The sequence below is a fragment of the Hippocampus bargibanti genome, linkage group LG04 (assembly GCF_051943395.1).
Source record: "Hippocampus bargibanti isolate YZ-2025 linkage group LG04, ASM5194339v1, whole genome shotgun sequence".
NCBI classification, from domain to species: Eukaryota; Metazoa; Chordata; class Actinopteri; order Syngnathiformes; family Syngnathidae; genus Hippocampus; species Hippocampus bargibanti.
In genome coordinates, this window is record NC_142737.1 from 25,328,432 (window position 1) to 25,351,823 (window position 23,392).

A 23,392-nucleotide genomic window follows, 5' to 3' on the forward strand; every position below is an offset into this window, starting at 1 on the left:
ATATTCCAAGGAATACAATAATTGACTCCCATCCAAATCCCGCGTACACAAAAGCCACCGTAAAACAGTTCAGTTCAGAAGGTAGACTAGTGGGTTTTGGTGTCCGATATTAGTGTCCTTCTGCAATTTAGCATAACGTGCTTCGCATGATCACTTTAGTGACATATCTAGCGATAAGGTTGGATGACATCGCCGAGCGAACTTTGAGAAAGACCTGGCTCGTTTTTGTTCCCTGTAAACGAGGCCAATGTTTTGATGTTTTGGGAACAGAGAGTGGCTCAAAGAGTGGAACTCGTGATTAACTTTCATCGCTCATTTCGACAGTTTTTGTCTGACTGGCCTTGCACCATCTCGTTTTCCTGACAGCACACAGTTCGACCCTTTTTTTCAGCGCCAGCCGAAACTCGAATCTTTCTGTGACTTAGTTTACACCTTGTTAACAGTTGTCTTGAATGACAGTCATCAAGCATCCATTGCTGTTGAAAGTGTTAGCCAAAGCGGCTAGAAGCTAGTCTCTAGCTGAACCACATCAGCTGACATTTTCGGATCAGCATCAGGGAAGATTGCAACTGCCTGGCTTTGTCTTTTGGCAAATTTAAAGTTTTCTCAAAACCTTTCATACTTCGTCGTAGAGACAAACACTTGCCTTAAGATAACCGCTGGCGGAGCAGTTTGAGAAAGCTGGTGTGTAGACGAAGAGCAGGTTGTGTACAGCCACGGATCACTCATCGGATTGTTTTAATATCACTCATTATTATTGAACATGACGGCTATTGGAATGGTGCAAATGCTGATTGAAGCAGCCGAGTATCTTGATCGCAGAGAACGAGGTAAAGTATAATTTTATTCTTGTTTGTTTTGGATTATATGCTATGGGAATATCCAGCGACACCTCTCCCCCTTTATGTGGCTTGTTTGTGCTCCGATCGCGTTAAAACAGCGACGTCGACGTGTTTTTACATAAAGTGCTGGTGCATTTAATCGCTTTGTGTATTTTGCATTACAGTTTTGAATTATAGTATGTATCGATCACCCTCAAAATATGCTAATATCAATTTCGTGCATGTGTATGTGATTACTGTAAACTGAAGGCAAATGGGAAAAGTACCCCTTGGATTGCGTTTTACGCATTTTACTATTATTTCTATTAAAAAAAATGCGACGTGACCAAAGCCAGTTATTTTATTTTAGCCCCTCCTTTCCTGCTGTTGTGGTTTGCTCGTGGGGTTTATTCCAGTTCAAGATGACATCATTGTCCACAGAGAAAATACTATGTAACGAAGATGGGGCTTGTAATGTTTGTTTGACCTGTTTCAAGTACGGAACATGAATGCTCAAACGATAACAAGGAAACTATGCTCTTCCTATTTCTTCATTTGGCTTTTCAACACCACTTGATCCAATGGCTGCTTTGTTTATGTGCTTGCAGAAGCCGAGCACGGCTATGCCTCCATGCCACCCTTCATCAGCAGTCGAGAGAGGGAAAGTTTGAAAAGGAAGAGCAAAAGCAAGAAAAACCCAAGTACCAGGTAAAAAGAAATCACCTCGGATTGCATACGTTTTTTAAAACTGTGGAACAAGGATTCTTCATAACCTCCCCCTGTCCAGTGCATCTCACTCCCCACCCAAAGTATTTCTCTGGTACCACTTACGATGTCATTGTGGCTACATTTCGATAGCTCTGACAATTTACTGCAATTACATTGGAACAGTAGTTGTTGTAGTAGTTAAGATGACCTGCCTTTATGACCGCCGAGAACAGGGTCGGGCACCTTAACTGATTGGTTTGGGGAGACAAATTTAGAACAACTCTATCAGGAGGGGTTGCATATTAATGTTTTGCATTTTCAATGCATGCATAAAATATCCAGCCTTAAACAGCAGAAGTTTTGAACAGGTTAAACATATCCACATACGGAATCATGGAAAGGGCTCAGGTGCATAAAAAAATAAAATAAAATACAATTTAAGGATAGCACAAAACTGCTGAACATTAAAAAAAACTGTTCTGCATGCAGGTGCAACTAAGTGATATCTGCCATCTAGTGGTGAGTGCCAATATTACAACTCAAAACAATACTGTTGACCCCCGCGTTAAACATCCAAGGCTGCCTTCACTTACTCAAGGCCCTGGAATTAACCATCAAATATAGAACGCCTCCCCATGCCGAACCAAGATGTTCAATTCCTTTTTCAATTCTGGCCAAAAGATCAGCACCTATATTTATGCTTTTTATCAATACAGTGATACCTCAGTTTACGAATGCTTTCGCTCACAAACATTTCGCCTTACGAACATCAAATTCGCAAGCATATAGTCTTGGCTGACGAAATTGTTTTTGGCGGTCGAACCAAACCACACAGCGCCACGGTGGCTGGCGAACTCGTTTTCGGCGGATGAACACCAAACCACAAGGTCGAACAGCACCACGGTGGCTGGCGGACTAGTTTTCTTTGAGTGCAGACGTGGTTTGTTATCGAGTAGAGTACTTTTGCTATTATGGGACCGAAAAATACCCCACCACAGGCTAGTGTTAAGCCAAAGAAGACACAAAAGAAAATTACGGTCGGGCACAAGAAGATCATCGAAAGACACGAATGAGGTGTGCGTTTGTGTGACTTAGCGTCCCTGTACCAGTATGCTAAGTCGACCATTGCTACATGTGGCTATGGGTGTTTCTGTGTTGTCTAAGCAACAGTCTCAAGCAATGGAAGAGTTTGAAAAACTTCTGTTGATTTGGATTAACGAAAAGCAGCTAGTGTGAGTGAGGGTATTATCGCAGAGAAAGCACGGCAACTTCACTCTGATATCATCAAGAGGCAACTACATCAACGACCATCACAAAGGTAAATAAAAGGACTTTATTATACATTACAGTTTATTTCTTTAATTACAATACAATTGCACAAATATACATAAAATAAGCTATATTTTGCGTAGTTTTAAGGCTTATTTAGTACAGAATTATGTTTTATGGGGACCTAGGAACAGATTATTCTTATTTTTAATGGCTTCTTATGGGAAATAAATGTTCGGAAGACGAACTTTTCGCCTTACACACACTTTCTGGGAACCAATTAAGTTCGTGAGCTGAGGTATCACGGTATTGACAAATATAATAGCCCCCCAAAAAAATCAAAAAGGTCACACATTATACTTCTTACTATCCAATATGCTATCCAATGCATTGGCATCACGTTCTCACCTTCCCATGGTGCCAGATGCTGGATGCCCAGCAAGCCTGTGGCAGGCATTCTGCTGAGCGCTGCCTTGCTCACGTCATCTGAGTGAGGCCGGCCAACCCCGGCCAGTCTCTGCTCACCTAATCTGGCAGTAGCAGCAACCATGGTGGGGGCCGCAGGCGTGCAAAGATACCTGGATTGTCACTGACACAGCCACCTGCCTGCCAGCTCGCACAACCCTGGCTTGGAGACAACCTGGTGTGTCCTCCCACTATGCTCCTCCTAAAGATTAAAATTGTGTAGAGTGCACCCATAACAAGACCCTTTCGCCCTCTGAGCCTTTGCATGATTGCAAAGACCCATCAACTGTTGTGGTCCTCATCTTCTTTTACGATACTTTAAAAATCACCCTAGGTGCTTGACAGGGTCTGTGACATTAACTCTATCCAGCTTGTACATCATGTATCTTTTCATCTCCCTTTCATCAAAGAGAGATGTGCATTCACAAGGACAGAATGTTGACTGATATATTTGTCAGCTTGGCTGCGTAAACAAATGCATGCAACAATCATTCATGTGATGTCCGGAGTATATTACACGGGTGTGTGGTTACACTTCGGATGCCACAATATGATTGCCCAATAAACAAATGGCAGAAGAATGTGCAATTTTGTGAACCCAGACCCATTTGGCTCTGAATTAAATTATTTGTCAACTTTTGCAGCTGGGAAGTCACTCACCAAAAGTTCAACAAGTGGCAAATTAATGAAATTATTAAGTATTTTGCAGTGCTGTAAGTGCAGCTATAGCGCTGCACATACGCGCCTGTGAGTCGGTCAACTCCTGCCAAAATTGTAACTGTGGTTAAAAAGAAAATCCATAAATTGGGATTCAAACTTTTTTATGTCTTCATTCTGAGTACCGTCGCCCCATGGGCTCTAACCCATGTAAGCCTGTTGATAAAGTCAGGTTATAATCTATGATCATTGATATACATTAGGAAAGAAAAATATATTGGGAGGTAAATCCTAAATAAAACAAAACAAAACTTATAAAGTTCCAATATCCATTTTCCACAAAAATACAGGGGTTGGCCCTGAAGAAAGTGTGTGTGTGTGCGTACTTCATGTACAGCTCAAATGAATTACTTTTTAATTACTGTATTGGGCAGGAGAAAGTAAAAATGACAAAACGAGATTATTTGATTGCACAACTGTAGACACATTTTAATAACTGAGATGTGGTTGTGGTCAGAATTCATCAATTCCCATACAAACAAAAGAAAATGTAAAGAAACGAAATACATTCTTATATTAATTGAACATTTTTGTGTTTTATTTACTTCTAATTTCCACTTTGTAACGCTCAAATTATTTTAACACACACCACAGAGTCGCGAGTACGAAAATCTCCCGATTTATGATTTCCGAAACTTATCATGTATGGACTCCATGCACACCTGCCACCATTTGAATGGATTCTGGCCTAAACTAAGATCATAAACAGCCCCAAAGTGTTGTTTAATTGATGAAAACAATTGTAATAGATGTTTGGCTCAAATCTTACGGTGAAGCATGATGAGAGCATTATCAATAGCAGTCAGTATTACCCCAAACCCTCGATCGAACCCTAGGGGTTCGGTGAGTCGGTCTCAGGGGTTCGGTGGATCCTCCGCCACAGAGGTCCACCCCTCAGTTTAGACTGCAGTTAGTAGGCACAATCATTGGAAGAGGGTTCGGTGAATGAGCATATGAAACTGGTGGGGTTTGGTGCCTCCAACAAGATTAAGAACCACTGCCCTACAGGCTTCTTGACCCCCCCCAAGCTCCACCCCCTCCTAAACCCAGGAAAAGTCTACGAAAACACCAAACCTATTTCCACAATGGAATTTGTAGGCTGCTTCCCAGTTAACAATTCATATGAAATAAAATTCTGACCTAGCCACATCACCTGTGAATAGGGGTGTGTGCACAGTTTTGTAACCATTTTTTGTTGTCATTTATTTTATTGGTGATTTGACTTGTCTTGGCCTATTTTTTGTAACATCACAAATGCCTTTGAAAATGGTTGTTTAGACACTCTACATCCATAGGATGTGACTACTTTGTTCGTAAAGATCTGTGTCTTGTCTTGTCATTGTGCTTGTTGGAATCTCGCAGCGGCAGCTGCAAACAAGCGTCTGGCTGTGGGCCACTGACCACTTGTTCAGGCAAAGTGGGTCAGTCAAGGTGACTGCGGGAGGGATTTCAGTGACGGGCAGTCCCTTGATCACCTCAACATGACTGCTCGAGCACAATGTACAGTTCAGTCATTGTGTGGGCTGTGTTGCACTTGGCAATTCAGTCATACATTGTGTGTGTGCACGTGTGTGTGTGTGTGTGTGTGTGTGTGTGTGTGTGTGTGTGTGTGTGTGTGTGTGTGTGTGTGTGTGTGTGTGTGTGTGTGTGTGTGTGTGTGTGTGTGTGTGTGTGTGTGTGTGTGTGTGTGCGCGCACGCTGTAGGGTTTATGCACGTGTGTGCGCGCACGCACACACACACACACACACACACACACACACACACACACACACACACACACACACACACACACACACACACACACACACACATACTGTATATAGCAGAGTAAGTTTAGGTCTGAGGATTTCAGAAATGAACTGAAACCATTGGAAAACCATGGAAACAAATTTTTGTATTAACGTTGGAACCAATTTTTCTATTTTGACTACTATTCATAATCAATCTATCTGACACAAAAAAAAGTATCATATTTAAAGGATGAATGTTTGTAAGTAAACCTGATACTCTTAACATAATTTTGTGTGGACACTTTATGAAAATAAATGTTATATCAATGGCCTTTATCTATACTAAAGCATGTGATGTTTTGAATGATTAAAATCATGTGATGAATCTTGAAAAAAAGAATGACCTTATACCCATACATAGACTTGTAGTATTGAGATAGATTAACATCCTCTTTGCAACCCCAAGACGATGCACCATGTAATTTCCTTTCATTTTGATCAATAAATCTATCACACGTCATTTTTAGGCCTACCGAGAGTTAACATTAGTATTACCACGTCTACAACTAGTGAATTATAGAACAACAAAGAATGTTTCATTATAATTTTCATCGCGATTAACCTTTAGATCTAATGACCACCTTTAAAATTCGGATCTGAATTGTGCCTCCCGTCATATATTTCTCTTCCATGTTTTGTGCATACATTACACGTAATCCTGGTAATATGGCTTCTTCGGGTGATTCAAAAGAAAAATCCAACTGGCATTCCCATTTCCCAAATGTCGTAATTAATACATATTTCTGTGTTTTTTTTCTTTTGTGTTTTGTTCGCTGTCAACTCTATCCATCACCCACATACATTCTCAGCGTGCAAACTAAAATCGTAACCCACATGCGCACATAATGATTCCTGAACCACCACCACTGAATAAAAGCAAACCAAAAGTACAATAGAAGACAATCACACACCACAGGAACACATACAGGCAAAACAAAACCAGTACAAATGTACATGAGTGAAACATACAGGAGAGATTCGATAGCGTACAGTCTGGTGTGCGTTGATTTTTATGAGAAACATTTTTTTGGTACGGTACAAATGATTGCACGGAAACGACATGCTACCAGAAACAATTGTTACCTGAGGCCTGAAGTGAAAAATAATGAGTTCATGAAGAATTTCTCAATGTGAGTAAAGGCTCATCCTTTGTATGTTGTTTTTCTGTGGAGTAGATGTGTGAGTGGCGGGGGATGGGTGTGTGTATGTGCATGTGTCAGTTGTAATGCCTTCCCCCTTCCTGTCATAGCTCTTTTTTTCTTTCCTGCTTTGTATATCTGTTCACCTTTCCCATCACCTCCCCCAACTCCCTGCTAGGTTCCGACTCAGGGAAAGCATCGGCTGCTTTATTACATACATGGGGGGAGATACAGTATTTCTCCCCCACCTCATGTACATACATCACACTCTGTAGTCGAAATAACTGCAACACAATCTGCAAATTGCATCTTTGTGGAGCAGGTAAATTGAGTCCTTTGCATGCTAGTTAGCCATACAATGAGGTTTTTTGTTTTATCTTTAATCGTTTAATCCAGCAGGCCATTTCAATGTGATGCAAAGAAAAAACACACACGAATGGCAAAAAGAAAAGTACAAAGCATTAATACGCTGTCAAATTCACATAAAATAAGAATTGTTAAAGCCACATCTCACAATCTTGAGCAAAATATGGTTTTGCCTCAACTAAATATTGAACTCGTCTGTGTAAGCTCTCAGTCGTACAGGAGTGGTCCATCGATGAGAAGATTTCTTCAGCCGTCATCTGTACAAATTTGAAGGTTTATTACATACATGGGGGGGAGATACAGTAAAAATAGGTATGAGCAGATTTCAAGGGAGAATTGGATCAAAAATTTGTCAGACAGAGATCTCTCAGAGACAGAAAAGGCGGTACTAACCAAAGGTTTAAATTTCTCAGTGACTCCTAAAACAAACCTACAATAGAGTACATCACAGCTACTGAATCGGGTATTAAAAATAACAAACTTTCGTATGCAGAGGCAGATGATCTACGCATTAAAATATCAGCCCTTCTCAGTAGTGCCAAACTACCTCCGTCCAACATAACATGAGAAGAGAGAAAGGCGTTAACTACTCTACAAAAAAACAAAAATATTACTATTTTGCCAGCAGACAAGGGCAGATGCACAGTGCTTCTTAACACATTGGATTATGAAGACAAAATAAATAGGTTAATCAGTGATTCTAACACTTATGAGCAACTAAAAAGGGACCCTTCCAATAGATACAAGAAAGAAATGATAGACTGTCTCCAAAAGTTAGAGAAAGGAAAACATATAGATAAACAGATGTATTTTAGATTATACCCGGGAGAGGTCACGCCATGTATCTATGGCCTGCCAAAAATACATAAAGAAGGGTTCCCCCTCAGACCCATTGTTTGTAGCATTGACTCCTCTACATACAATGTAGCCAAATATTTAAAAACTATCTTAGCTCCGTTGGTTGGTAACACAGAATATCACGTAGAGAACACCACAGGGTTTGTAGAGAGGATCGAAGACCTCATATTGGAACCTGAGGAAACTTTGGCATCATACGATGTGACTTCTCTCTTTACATCTGTCCCAACCCCAGCAGCAGTGTGAGTGGTGAGGACGAGACTGCTGGCGGACGTTTCTCTGCATGAAAGAACCAAACTTAAAGCGGATCGCATCTGCAAATTATTGGAAATCTGCCTTAATACTACGTATTTTCAATTTCGGGAGAAAATTTATAAACAAATTCATGGTTGTGCTATGGGCTCACCAGTTTCTCCCATAGTGGCTAATGTGTACATGGAAGAGATGGAGAAACAGGCCCCCACATCCTTCCCGGGGACAAAACCTAGACACTGGTTTAGATATGTGGACGATACTTTTCTCATAACTAAAAAACAAGAAATTCAATCATTCACAGATCACCTCAACTCGGTAGACGTCAACATTAAATTTACTCGTGAGGACATTAAAGAGAACCAACTAGCCTTCTTGGATTGTAAAGTAATTATAAAAGAGGACTGAGCGCTAAAAACAGAAGTCTTTAGGAAGGCTACGCACACTGACCAATACTTACTGTTTGACTCTAACCACCCTTTACAACACAAATTAGGAGTTATCAGAACCCTCCAGCATAGGGCTAAACTAATACCAACTAGCATTGAAGGTAGAGAAAAGGAGTCAAAACATATCAGGCGAGCACTCACTAACTGGCTACCCTCAGTGGCCATTCAACAAATGTCAGATAGAAAGAATAGGGAATGAAACCAATAATTCTCAAGATACAAAAAGGAGAGGAGTAGCAGTACCTTACATTGCAGGAGTTTCTGAAAAATTACAAAGAGTCCTTTGGATTGGATTGGATTGGATATGCCTCCAATCCAATCACAAATTACAAAGAGTCCTTTGGCAACACAAAATTCCTACTTATTTCAAACCGATAAACACGTTAAGGCAAAAATTAGTGCATCCAAAAGATAGGCTGCCAAATGAAAAACAAAGTAATGTAGTTTATTCTATACATTGTAAGAATGAAAATTGTAAAGAGCAGTACATTGGGGAGACTCAACAAATTCTCAAAAATAGACTTTATCAACATCGCAGGGATAATACAAGTGGGCCTCAATCGGCGGTACATTTGCACCTAAAAGCTAGCAACCACTCATTTGATGACAATGAGGTTAAAATCCTAGCAAAAGAACATAGATGGTTTGAAAGGGGGGTAAAAGAAGCGATTATTATAAAACAACAAAATCCTTCATTAAACCGGTCTGGTGGGGTGAGGTTCAATTTGGATCGTTCATGTAAATTTCTCCACTGTGAGACTAATAAAGGCAAATCCTATCCAATCCATACAATAGCCTGCTTAGGCAAAACAGGTTAGGCAACATTCGTAATGCTGATGAGGTGATACCGGTGGGAGTGGGGGAAATGGGCCAGTCGTTAGTCAGGAATGTAGGAACAATCAGTGGGGCCACAGGGAGTGGTCCTCTGCTCCCCCCACCTGAGAGTAGGGACCTATCATAGCTGTGTCCGGCACCGCCATGGCTGGACATTAGGGATATATAAATAGGGCCGATACGACCAGTCAGACTTTAGTTCGCTGACGAAGCCTCTTGGATAGGAGACGAAACGTCCGAAACCTTCAAATTTGTACAGATGACGGCTGAAGAAACCTTCTCATCGATAACTCTTGAACTGTTGAGCAAATCACCTCTTGTTAACAATCACAATAATGGTAAATAACAAAGTGAGATATGCTGCACAAGTTTTTCCTCATGTATCACGACTTAAGTTTTCACATTTTTTTGTGTTTAAAATATGCCCTCCATTACTTTTTAGTGTGAAGAATATTACTTGTTTTGCGTAGCAGGCAATATAGGATTCAGTGTTGCCTTGTTTAGTTAGAATTCAAATGTGCACAATCATGAAAAATATTGGTTTAAAGAAAAGTTTTATTTATTTATTTTTTTTTAGACATGCAGACTTAAACAGTAAACACTCAAAAGCCTTTTTATACAATATTAATGGCATTTTGTTATCATAAAAATGGCTGTTAGTTCCATTTGTAAACATTCTGTTGAGTCAACACAAGATTCAGGTATATGTCCTCAACTTAATTTTTGCGCCATTTTACTAAGAATCTGTTGTGCAATTCTGTATATGGTATTTCCTTTCGTCAGAGAGGATAAAATCTCATTGAGTATTTAATGTTTCACATCCTAATAGGATGTTCATTATATGATTTTGCGTTGTTAGAGGTGAGTAAGCCACAAAGCAAAACCCAAAATACTCTGTGGTAAAATAAAAAAATCATGTTGAGTCATCAGCAAATTTCAAGCAATGCCAAGTCATTACTTGTTTGAAGAAAGTTATAAATCAGATCATCGCACAAATTATAAATCTAAATTCTCTGTACGAATAATTATGGGCACAATCTCATGAGCACATACGTACATCCCGACTGCGGCCTTGCAACGTGGAGTTTGCATGTTCTCCTTGTGTCTGCGTGAGTTTCCCCATGTTGTCCGATTTCTTCCCACATTCCAATTACATGCATAGTAGGTTAACTGAAGTGTGAGTATACATGGTTGTTTATCTGTTTTTGCCCTGCGATTGGCTGCTGACCAGTTCTGGATGTACCCCGCCTACTGCCCCAAGATAGCTGGGATTGGCTCCAGCATGTGCGCTACCCTCGTGAGGATAAGCGGATTTGAAAATTGCTGGATGAGTGAAATTATGACTGTGATATGATTTTAAAAAATGGCTTCTTGGCCATGTTGTTTGTTATGAAAGTAATGACCTTGATTGATACTGAGTGTAAGAATCGAATGTTCTTATATTAGGACAACCCTCATCAAAACACCCTTGAATCCATAAATCCATGTCTCCACACGTTTTTTCTCTGCATGATTGATTGCAAGCAACATGCCGTTATTAAATCTTCACCATGTTCCTTCACCATGTTATTAAAAAGCAGGAGAGGGTGCTTTGCAAACCAAAACCCAACAGTCAAAAGGAATGATTTGGACATTATTCTGCAAACCAGCCCACACATGGTTATGTTACTTAGCTACAGTTCCAGTCATGAATGTTTTTCAATTCTTCATAGCAGTGTTTGTATTAGTCGCTAAACCGTGATGCTAGCTGACCTGGCTTTGTGGGTTCAAAAATGACAAATGGCATTGTCATTGTCTTTCAAATGAATGATCAACTGATTTGATCCCATCACTGCTCATGGTGTTTAAGTCGTCACTTGAAACCAACATGTCATACCGACTGGCTTGCCAGGTTGGCATGAATGTAACAAAAAGACTGGTTTTCTTTTTCTTTCTTTCCCTCCCTAAATAGCAAACTGTTTTCAAATGCAAATTTCAAAGTACCCACAAGATGACTTGTCAATTTATGTAGTTTGAGTCAAAGCCAAATTGAGTCGCTGAGATACTAAGTCTCAAGTCACGTTATTCCTAAATTTTCGGCAAGCAAGTCACAAGTCCTAACAATAAGAATTCCAGTCAAGTAATATGACCGAATTGACCCATCACTCCTCTTGACGTGAGGGTCAATCAGCGGTGTGGAACATGATAGATGGAATAATAGATCTTCTTGAACTGCAATTTGAAAGCAAAATCAGATGATATTTTGTTTGTTTATTTGATCATTTTATTTGGTTGATTTTCAATAATTCTTCATTTATCAATTAATGTTAACTTATTTCAGTGAGCACATCATCTGTCTTTCCAACAATTTTGTGTGTAACCAGTATTACTTGAGTGCCAGTTTAAATTTGTGCGCACCTTGAGGTGGACTTTACAGGTAAATTATTCATTGAGGTAAATTTTGGAAGAGGCAGACAATTCCTGAGAAAAACCATCAGTCTTGAAAGCCGTTTGCAAAGAAATAATAGAACAGAATTCCTGTAACGGGAGATGGGTCAGTAACTGAAATGTCAGCACTGTTGTGTCACAGGTGGCTGTCCGCGCACTTGTTGGAATACATAATCAGTTTGGGGGGGGAGGGCAGCTGCAGTGAGCGCACCTAAAGATGATACCCCGAGTGCAGCGTGCGTGCATGCATGCAATGTACAATCAGTTACAGTCCAAAGGTCATTCACTTGAACTCAGGTGGCAGGAGGATAGACCCCCTCAGGCTAAGGTGAGTGTGCATATGAAAGGTGACAATGTGTTCAAGTCCTCTTAGATAAGAGAACAGAGGCTAATTTTGGACATTGAGGATTAGGGGGTCACGCTTGTAGCATGATTAGAGAATGCCTTCTTCTCCGTGATGCCACTGCGCTCTTTTTGCATTGGTCAAACAAATTCTCAGCAATAATATCGAATGACTGACTAAATACTGTGCGTCCACTTATTTGTATATGCTCAATTTTGTTTACATGCCCTTTTTTCCTACTGCCCACCCTCGCACTCCATGTTGCATGCAGAGTGGGTGATCAGGAAACTTGCTTTATGTTTCTGTTAACATTTCTTGTGTGTAGCATTTGCCCACCTCCACACATGTTCCAGTTAGAGTAAAGTATGCATTTCCTCCACAGAATGAACTGCTGCAGACTTGAGAAAATTCCTTTTGTCAATTTCCCTTGAAAGTCACACCAGCCCACTCTGACTGCCGCAACCTCCCACACATCCTTTTCTCACTCGCTTTCCTTTTCACACCTCTACATGCTGTTAGACTTCACCAATTACAGTACATACAAAGAGGGATACCCGCTTTTGTTTGGTTGCTCATATTTTCCTTTCTCCCCACAGGTCTACTCACAATGAAATGGAGAAGAACAGGTAAAATATATATTTCAATTTCCTCGTGCAATCCTAAATTGTACATCATCACTGTGCTCTTCTTCAACACACAACAACATCCAATTTATTCATCCTTATCTGTCCAATGTAGTTTTTTCAAAGATGTGCAGAAACCATCGACTGTCAATCAGTGATTAGCGGTTTCTCTCTCCATATTCATATGACTGGACAAGGAATACCCCCATATTCAATTAATATTGACTGATCATAAATGCAGCCATGAAACTTCTCACATTGTGTCATTTTCCTGTACACTGAACAAAGGTTGTCTTGGCTGGACTAGGACGAAAAGTGAACTCAGCAGTCGAGTAGCGGACCTTGGCGGAAATGGAATGTCGTCTCTCTTTCAGGGAATTAGCCCGAGCTGGTGTGTGAGGCAGAGAATTTCCCACTTGACATAGTAAGACTTGCCTCCACACCCAGCCTGGGCTCTGGCTGGTACCAGTTCTTTCGAGAGGGTTTGGACTCTCTTCCACTTTGGGGTTGCCCATGGTGAGAGGTGCCCAGCAAGTGTGGGCCCACACCTTCTCTGTGCCTGAACAGTGGAGTTCACCAAAGTGGACGAGAGGTAGCCTCCTTCTGCCTTCGGATGGGGAGACGGGAATGTTGTTTGTGCTCTAGACCAAACAGCAGTTCAGAGTACCCACCCTTCTTGGAGTCCTTGGTGGGTATGGAGGAGAGCGCTCGCTCTGAGGTGTCCCTTGTTCTGCTGGGGGATACTGAGGTAGGCAATGATGTCCCTCCCGATCAGAACTCGAGTTGTGTTATGTTCTTGGACTTCCGTGCTCATCACAGATTGTGAATACCGTGTTCAAACATAAGGGTGCCCATATGTGTTCTTGGCACCAGGACACCCTTGGCTGCAGTTCAATGATTGACTTTGTGGATGTATCATCGGATTTGCGGCCCCATGTTTTAGACACTCGAGAAAACAGAGGGGAGGTGCTGTAAATTGATTACCACCTGGTGGTGAGTTAGTTCCAATGGTGGGGGAAGATGCTGTTCTGACCTGACAGACGCATGTATTGTGATGTTTTGATGGAGTGTCTGGTAAAACCCCCTATCCAGACGAGATGCAACTCCCACCTCTCACCTAGCTGTTTCCACATCCCGTGGGTGGCGGAGGACGTTGAGTCCAAGTTGAACATGTTCTGCTACTCTATCGTTGCGGTCGAGCCGCTTCTTCTCTCTTTAGAGAGGAGCCAGATGAGGTTGCTTAGGCATCTGATTAGGATACTTCCTGGATGCTTCCCAAGGACGACCCAAGACATGCTGAAGTAACCGTAGACCCGATCCCACATAAGTGTTACAAAACGAATGGATTTTTTTGTTATTTTCATTCGTATTATTATTAACTGTAACATACGGCTGAGCATGCATGTGTGTATGTATGAATAATTGAAACGCCAGTTCTGACCACAAACACTTTTTTTACAAAATTCATGATAGTTACTGCGAGGTGATAACAAAGTCAGAAGGACAATTTATTACCTGGCGTGCCGACCGAGTTGTAGTGTTTAGTCATTTTAGGGCAAATAAAACACATATATTTGGGTAGCAAGGAACAGTTCTGTTTTCCCAGACATGCTACATCACAGATCAATTGTTTTGTCTGTTTGTATACTCCCCGATTGACACAGTGCCCTTTGGCACTTGAACCAGAAAAACCTGCCACTCAACCATCCACTTCCCAGTCTTCTATTTTTCAGTAACTTGGAAAAAGTGTCTGCCACACTATGTTATGTCACAAGGTAGGCTAACATTCGTGTTATGTAATGACCTTTACACTTTGGAAGTCAGGTGTGAAACAGACTGCTGATCTTCTTGCTTACAACCTTGTCACTGAGCTACTTTGTATGTGCTTAATCTTACTCTATCGTGTCTAACCAGTTAAACCTTGACCAGCTTATGCTGGGATTGTGTAATTGCATCAAATCTAACTTTAATGACACTGAAATTGCATATTGCCATTGCATTAACAGCTCATTCAGGCTCGAGGTGCAGAAACAAATATCTCCACTGCCCAGTAAACTCTTTGAAGAAGTCTGACGTGCACACTACCGCAAACAGTGGGTGAATGCACACCGGCACGCACCCACTGTTTGTGAGGCTGTAGACGGGGGTGTGTGTTGCATAACTGCCGGGTCAGTCAGTCTCAAACACCCACCAGACCTTAGCAACGAGCAGAACGGAGAGTTGAGAGTAACATAGGAAGCAGAATCTCTGCTTCCTATGTTACTAGAGTACTTGTCATAGGACAAATGGGAAGCTTAATCAACTGACTTCTTCGTATATTCTATATTTGAAAGTTATTTTTGTTGGGTTTGAAACGATAATAGTCATTTAAGACCTTTGAAAGGCTCCAGTTTTCATAATTTTGCAGCTTGTTTGCAGTATGTTTTTGGAGACAAAAGAGGGTCTAATCTTTGCCTTGGTGAATTATTGAGTTTGTATTCAGATTTCCATCAGAATCGTATGGATATATGGACTATTTCTCCTATTGCATAGCCTAAAACTGTGTTTTTCAAACCCCGTTTTCACACGATATTGTCATTGTACCATGGAAAAGTATCCACGGTACAATTATCAAATATATATGCTTATCTGGTCGATCGCCGGGCAGAGTAATCGTGTCGTACTCTTGCATACTGGAATGTAGCACCAGCAGATAGCTAATTGCCTCATGCTGCAAGACTCGTGGCGCTGATATTCCAGTATGAGGCAATACGACAAAAGGTATCTTTAATTTAGATTTTCTTTGCCCGGAAATGATACAACTTCGACTCAGGTGTGCTTGAAATGGGGGGATGATACAGCGCCATGGTCCCAAGTCAGCTTAAACCCCATTTCCAAGCGAAACACCATACATTTCAAAACAACAATGTAGAAGAGTATTATGCCCACCGTTGTGAATACACAGAGAAACAAGCAACCTGCCTGTCTCTAAACTTGTGAATCAAAAGGGGGGCAGAGCAGTTAATACTTGCCACTTGCAGAGCCATTGGAAATGAGATGCTGGGATGCTGGGTCCGAGAGGACAGTAATTTCATCTGTGCTGTATGTCATGCATATTAGCATATTTGACAATAAAGCTGACTTTGACTTTGAAGTGGCTAAAGAAATAGCCCGACTACTGTAAAAACGAAATACAGTAAAGTCTCGTTATATCGATATCGGATATATCGATAGTCCCGGTTATATCGATACTATTTCTATGCACGCACTGAGAAAATTACATGCAAACAGGGTTGGATATATCGATAGTCCCGGTTATATCGATATTTTTTCGGACTCCCTTGAATATCGATATAACGAGACTTTACTGTACATAGAAAGAATGGGAGCTGTGGAAGAAGTGCTTCCAGTCTTTTTCATTGATTGCTACCAGGATATCGGATCCGTGTTCATCCAAACCATTTATTACACTGAGTGAGAATAAATATGAATGACTATAAAATATTGGATTGATGTTGATTTGATTCATATTCAATGTACGTTAATACAGCATTATTGTTTAAAAAAACCCTTTTCGTAATTACATTTAATTGTTAAACCATTATAACAGTTAATTGTTAGAATAAGCTTTTTTCACATTTTCAGGTAGTGGTGTGCGGCAGCATTTTTTTTTGGGGGGGGGGGGGGGTGAAATAAATGTGCCTTGGCTCGGAAAAGATTGATAAACTCTGGCCAAACACATTGGAACTAGTTAGTGAAATATTTTTTTCTGCCAGTTCCTTGACATGCAAAATCAGCCCCTTTGTAAGTCTCTCTGCATTACGTTTTTCCTTCTTCTGCCTTTAGACGGGCACATCTCCGACTGTGTTTAGAGCGACTGAAATCTCTGGTTCCTTTGGGTCCAGACGCCAACAGGCACACGACCCTGAGCCTCCTGATGAAGGCTAAAGATCACATTAAGGTGCGTGTGGTCATGTTTTTCACATCTAAACATTGCTCTTCAAGTGGTTTGGATCACAAAGCGGCAGCATTACACTTAGTTCATGAAAATGAAAGACCACGGCCATATTTCCACCAAGTGGTACACTCCAAATTGGTGCAGCATAGCTCTGTTGAGTACATCTAGAAATGCACAAGACCATGTCGTGTTATATAGTACTGCTCGGAACGTAGATAATATTTTCTTGTTTGCTCTTGTTCAGAAGTTGGAGGAGAGTGACAGAAGAGCCCAGCACACCTTAGAACAGTTACAAAGAGAGCAGAGGCACCTTAGAAGGCGTCTGGAGCAACTTCGTGTGGAGAGAATCCGCATGGACAGCACTGGCTCTACCGTGTCCTCTGACAAATCCGACTCTGACCAAGGTCGGTCATACATGCGATTAATTCATTTCGTGATTTCATTCTTTATTTATTTCATCTGGAAACTGTGTAAATAAATTAGTTGCATCCAGTTTACTTGCCCTGTACTGACTCTTAACCCCATTGGTTTGAAGTCGGTCACAGGTGTCATAGTCAAGTCTTGGCGAAATGTGGCCCGCAAAAGCAAATCAAGCATGTCAACTTCTATGATGCCTGCTAAAGTCTGAACCAAAATTTTAAATGGTCATATCTTGTTCATAACGACAATATTTGAACAATCTGTTATTCTTGATTTCTGATTTCAAAATAACTTATCTGTCAATTTGTGTATGTAATATGTGGATATGATTCCACATTTGGTTTTACAAAATTTACAATCATAATAGCCCTTCAAGGTAAACTGTAACGACAATGTGGCCCGCGACAAAAATGAATTTGACACACCTGAATTGAGTAGCCCCTACCTTTGGACCCCTCTGTCATGAATTCCTTGTTTAATGGTGGGCACATATCTAATGAAACATATTTGTTCCATATTTAATAGTCTGTTCTTTCACTGTAGCTAATATGAGCCACAGTCCACCCTTCTGACTTCCTTCCCCTCACGTATACGCTCATTTAGCGCTCATACTAATGACTCCAATTTCTTCGTTCATACCCACAGAGGACCTGGATGTGGACGTTGAGGGAATGGATTACCTGCTGGGTGATCTGGAGTGGAGCACCAGCAGCGTGAGTGACTCAGGGGACGAACGAGGAAGTCTGCGAAGCAGCTGCAGTGATGAGGGCTATGCCAGTGCCAGCTTGCGTCGCCTGCAGGACATTCAGGAGAGGGACAAGCAGCCAGCCTGCAGCCTATAAACATCACTGGTCACTGGTTTATCTCCCGCCTCCACTGATCCTGTTCCAAGAATGTCATCACACCCTGGTTGCGTGGCCACCTCAGCAACTCTCCCACCAGTCTATCCCTACCAGGACCAACCCAATTGTGTCTATCATCCACCCAAGCGTCTGCAGATCTTGTGCAACATTGTGATTTCTCATCCTGACCAATAGGCTTGGAGAAACCCGCCCACAACCAGCTCGTCTTTATCCCACAGTCCTTTGGTGCAGTCCACACCGATGAAATGAGCCGGTTCTCCCTTACTCGTCCTTCCATTCATCACAAATGCAACTTTCAGCCGGAGAATGTTACCATGCGATATCCCATTGCCTCTTTTTTTATGCCTCAATATGTACTTATGAGATTTCACAGACAGGCAGACACACTCAGAAAAACACCATCAACTCCATCATTATTTCTTGATGCCCAGTGAGAAGGTGTTCCAATAAGGTGTGCCACATGATCAGGCCTTTTATTTTCTGCCCAGATCACCACAGTCGGTCATCTCATTTTTGTAAACAGAAACACATCAACCATTTCCACACATTTCTGAAAACAATAGAACTCTTCCCTTATGTACGTCACAAGTCATCTAAAAGGTGTTAAACTTTTCAAAGGGCATACAATGGAACAGCAATATGAGTCTTACTACCAAGGCATCTTCACCCTGACCTATTTGGTCCCCAGCTGGACAGTGGAGGGTTTGGGATCGATGCTTTCTGCCGCTCGCTGAAAGACTCTGGTCTTTTTCATGTACTGTATACTTTACGTGCGAATGTGTGTCTCAGTTTCCTTGAATGGACAATGAAGTGGTCTCCTGTCTGTTAATATCAACAGTCACCTGGCCCGTTTATGGAAAGTTTTGGCAGTTGCAGGTGCAAAATTATTCATAATTTCTTGACCAGATTTTACCTTGGATGGAATAGATTAGGGGTTGGAACCTGATTTGTCAAGAGTCACATCCTGGCTGGTTTAGAGTCATCCTTTCTCCAACACACCTGATTCAATTGATCACAATCATGTCAGGCTTCCACAGTGCTCGGTGATGAGGTGATTGATCATTTGAAACAGGTGTGCTGGAGGAGAGAAAGATCTAAAACGAGCATGATGTGGCTCTCGAGGAAGCGCAGTTCCCTACCCTTGGAATAGATCGTCTACTTTCTGAATTCAGTCGATAGGCGAAAGAACATTCCATATGTAGAGAGACTGGAAATTGAAGACAAAAAGCATTTATTTTCTTTTGTTAGACATCCCTGCCATCAGTTTTCGTAAAGGGAAGTCACCCTAAAACACAATGTTTTGCCGTGAAAGAACCAGCTAACTGAGGGCTTATTTCTGTGTTCATGCCTCAAAGACCCCCTCTTGACAATTATTTGTTGTTTTGGAAGAAATGTACGCCTAACGGCAATGTAAATAGTTTACAGATGTCTATGAGAAGTATTTATTAGATCTGATAAAGCTAGAGATGAATATAAATACAGTATATATTTAATTAGTTCTACATAGCCTTCGTTCTTCTCGTGAAGTTTTCTTGACAGTTTCACGTCTGTAGTTTTGTTTCACAGCCTAGTCAATCTGTAGAATATTTAGAAATGTCTCTTGTGCCTCAAGTCTTTGTATCTGTGGGAAGTTTGGCACCGGTGTCTTGGAAGATGAAATGGTAGCCCGTGGTTGGTGGTGCTTCGCTGTTCTTCAATACAAGATGGAAAAAGTCGATAGAACAATTATAAAAGAGAAAAAGTGGTGGTTGGCGGCGAGGGCAGCAATAGTAGTAGAGTGGCCTTCCTCAAGGTGCCACAAAAGTCATGTGATATTTCATCTCTTTGTTTGGTCAGGAAGACATATGCATGGTAAGGATTGTAGTTTCTTTTGAATGTATATATCCTTCATCCTGCAGCCAGTGTGTCCGCTTGGTGCCAACCCAAACCCCCCCCCCCCCCAACCGCCGATGACAGCCAGCGCTTACATATCCCAAGCATGAATATGTTCCACAAAAACGATTCTGTAGGGGTGTAAAAATAAAATCTTCAATAAATATTAGTTTTCTGATTGTGGAATGCTTCCCCCCCTCTTCAACCACAGAACGGTGTACAGATGTGATAAAGAGGATGTGGAAGGACATGCTCAAAATGGGAATTCACTGATGTGTGCGTGTATTTATGTCTCAACCCTGGACAATGGATTGTATGCATCTCGGTAAAGTTAAGACAGAGCCCTCCAAATTTGCATTTGGAATGGTTATCTCAGACTATTCAATATGGAATTTATTTCGACAATAGGTGTTCCGTTGGTACAGTGGTTAGCGTGCCTATCCTCACAGTGTAGATGTCGTGGGTTCAATCAGGCCTTTCTTTGTGGGGTTTATGTGTTCTCCCCTTGGGCCTGAGTACTTTGGTTTCCTACCACATTACGAAAACATGCATGGCAGGCTGATTGAACACTCTAAATTGCTTATGCTTACGCTCATAATCTGCTGGCACATTCTCACTTTCATTTTGCGGCAGACAACACAGTCATTTATAATTTTCTTGACAATTCTTCGACCTTGCACCATCCATGCCTTCTTCCTTGTGCGCAACATTGTGGCAGCAATGCCTTCGTGGTTCTTTTTATGGGCTTCTCTTGTCAACAGAGTTGCTAACCATGAATGGAAAGGGATTAGTGGAACGGCTGTCCCGTCTTCTCCCCAAGACTGGATTCTGCCTCCACGGAGAAAGATTCCTGTGTTTTTATCCTTGTGGACCACCAAACGATCCAGTGTAGTGTCATGGAACTTAACTCCATCTTGAGCAGCGAGGGCCAGATCTTGGAAGGCTTCTGCCCTTCCTTCGGCAGTCAATATGAAACCGTTTGCCTCCCACTTCAGTCTATCAGGTGCCTGGCGTTTCCTTCTCAGCCAGGTCTCTGCGGCTCTTCGAGTCCAGGCTATGGTTCCACATAGCTTTGACAGGGAACTGAATCACTGAGGCTCCACAAGGCGCACCATTCCAATGCTCCAGGTTCTTTGTTTGCCTATTACTTGTGATGAATCTGGGGCAACTGGAGTCACTGGGTTTTGGAGGGCAATTTCCTCTTTGGGATCTGTTTTGATGTCAGACTTGCTGGCGCCAGTCTTTCCCTTTTGTTTTGACTGGACCCTGGTGACTGCTGCTGAGAACCCTTTCCGTTGTAGCTTTCAAAGTCTTCAGCAGCTGAAGGTATTATCTCACTGGCCATCTTCATGGGCCAGTCTGCTTCTGGCCACTGTAGGAAGTCGGGGCCTTTCTGCCACTTGGACCCTTCACTTAGTTCCTCTGGGTTCGCTCCCCTAGTGAGGATGTTGGCGATATTTTGGCTGCCTTCGATCCACCTCTAATCGTCCACTTGACAGCTTTCTGAATCTCACCAATTCGATTAGCGAAAAACGTTTGATAGCCATAGCTGTTCTTTTGGATAGCTGCCAGGATTGTTTGGCTATCGACGAAGTGGATCCAGCGCTTGACTATTATGTGGCAGTGCTTCTCGAAGTACTTCCTTATGCGGGTAGCAAAGACTGCGCCACAAAGTTCTGCCACGATAATATCCCCCTTTTGGTCCAGGGGAGCAAGTTTTGCTTTGGACTCCACCAACTTTATGACTCCATTCGGGGTTGTCCACCAAAGGTAGAGCACTGCTCCATATGAGGATTCACTCCCGTCTGAAAACGTAATGCCCATAGGTGGGCCTAGAGCTCCTGGTGGTGTGAGACTCCTCTCGAATCTGACTTGGCCAAGCCTTACGTACTCCTCAAAGAGTGTTATTGCGGCTTCTCGAAGTCTTGGTGAGAGAGGGACGTCCCATGTGTCTTTGCCTGAGTTCTATCAGCGTGGCCTCCTAGGGATCCCTTTCGGTGATAAAACGTGGAAACGTAAATGACCGAACAAGCATGAATGGTTGTTTGTCTGTCTGCCCTGTGATTGGCTGGCAACCAATTCAGGGTGTTCCCCGCCTAGTGCCAGAGGACAGTTGGAATGGTTGGGATGGGCTCAAGTAAAACGAATGAATGAATAAATGAAAAGAGTCTCAAAAGTCTCAAAACTGCAACCCACAAAAAAGGTCTGTACTGGGACTACATACATGTTATTGAGATGGAAGTAATCAATTAGCCAAGTGTCTTATTTCGTCACTGTCTTTAAGAAATTTTTGAGGGGGAAAGAGTAGCGGCAGTTTCAAGCACCAGAAAGACACTTGACTTATTTCGTTGTATGATGCAAAATGAAAAGATGTCCACTCTTAGAAAGATTCATGTGCTAACCTTAGCATTTAAAGTCTCCATGTCTCCATCCACGGCCTCGTCTTCCGCCGATCTGCGCGTGTGATTCTGCCCCCCCCCCCTCCCCCCGTAGGCTGCCACACCCTGCATGTGTAGTTTAAGTATGTGTCGTTCAAATATGTGGTGGATGGAGAATTTCAGACCCTGGTGCTTTCAACGTCTGGCTAAAGAGGCAGCTGTTGAGTCTCAAGGAAACAACCAGTTATTTAAGCTACAGGTTTAGCACTGAGGGATATTATTTTCATGTTTGCTATTTGATTTGTGCATACTTTGGGGCTGATATTGCCTTAAATTTACCTTAAAATGTAAAAAAAAAAGTACTTCATGTTTCAATGTGATCTGTTGAAATGTAAGGGTAATTGTTTTGAAGTGTTCTATCATGCATTAACGCTACGCGGGCACACACGTACATATTGTTTCGACATAATTATCACTGTGTCTTGGTGCTGCCTTTCTTCGAAGGTGGCTCATTTCTTCTCTAGGTTCCAAATCAGCCTGGACATTTAATGCACTTCATTTGAAACAATTGGACAAGTGAAACAACAAACGATGTGTGGCAGCAATTTGTATTTGCCAGTGAAAGTAATAAATAACTTTGAAAACCTTGGTTATCTACTTACCACGTTGACACTGTTTCCCCCCCCCCTGCTCATTACACTCATAATCAAGCAAGAACATGTCTAAAAATATCCGGTTTTGTGTGATGTAGGCCAAGACAAAAAGGGCACACGAGGGAACAAAACCAAATGTAATCCAAACAAACAAAAAGAGTCCACCTCCCTCAAGCCACCCAATGGCTTGGCGAAAGAGTAATCAAC

General features: G+C 41.8%; 1 protein-coding gene across 2 annotated transcripts; it reads left to right on the plus strand.

Moving 5' to 3' along the window:
* Window positions 1-40: 40 nt before the first annotated feature.
* mxd1 (MAX dimerization protein 1) lies at window positions 41-23,181 on the plus strand. Of its 2 annotated transcripts, XM_088994856.1 has the most exons (6): window positions 45-830; window positions 1,430-1,529; window positions 13,036-13,065; window positions 16,888-17,002; window positions 17,244-17,403; window positions 18,065-23,181. In XM_088994856.1, the coding sequence occupies exons 1-6, from the start codon at window positions 764-766 to the stop codon at window positions 18,259-18,261; spliced, it is 669 nt and encodes a 222-aa protein (XP_088850982.1). In that variant the 5' UTR covers window positions 45-763; the 3' UTR covers window positions 18,262-23,181. The 2 variants fall into 2 exon arrangements, with proteins under 2 accessions (XP_088850983.1, XP_088850982.1); XM_088994857.1 differs by lacking the exon at window positions 13,036-13,065 and having other exon boundaries at window positions 41-830.
* The last annotated feature ends 211 nt before the right edge of the window (window positions 23,182-23,392 follow it).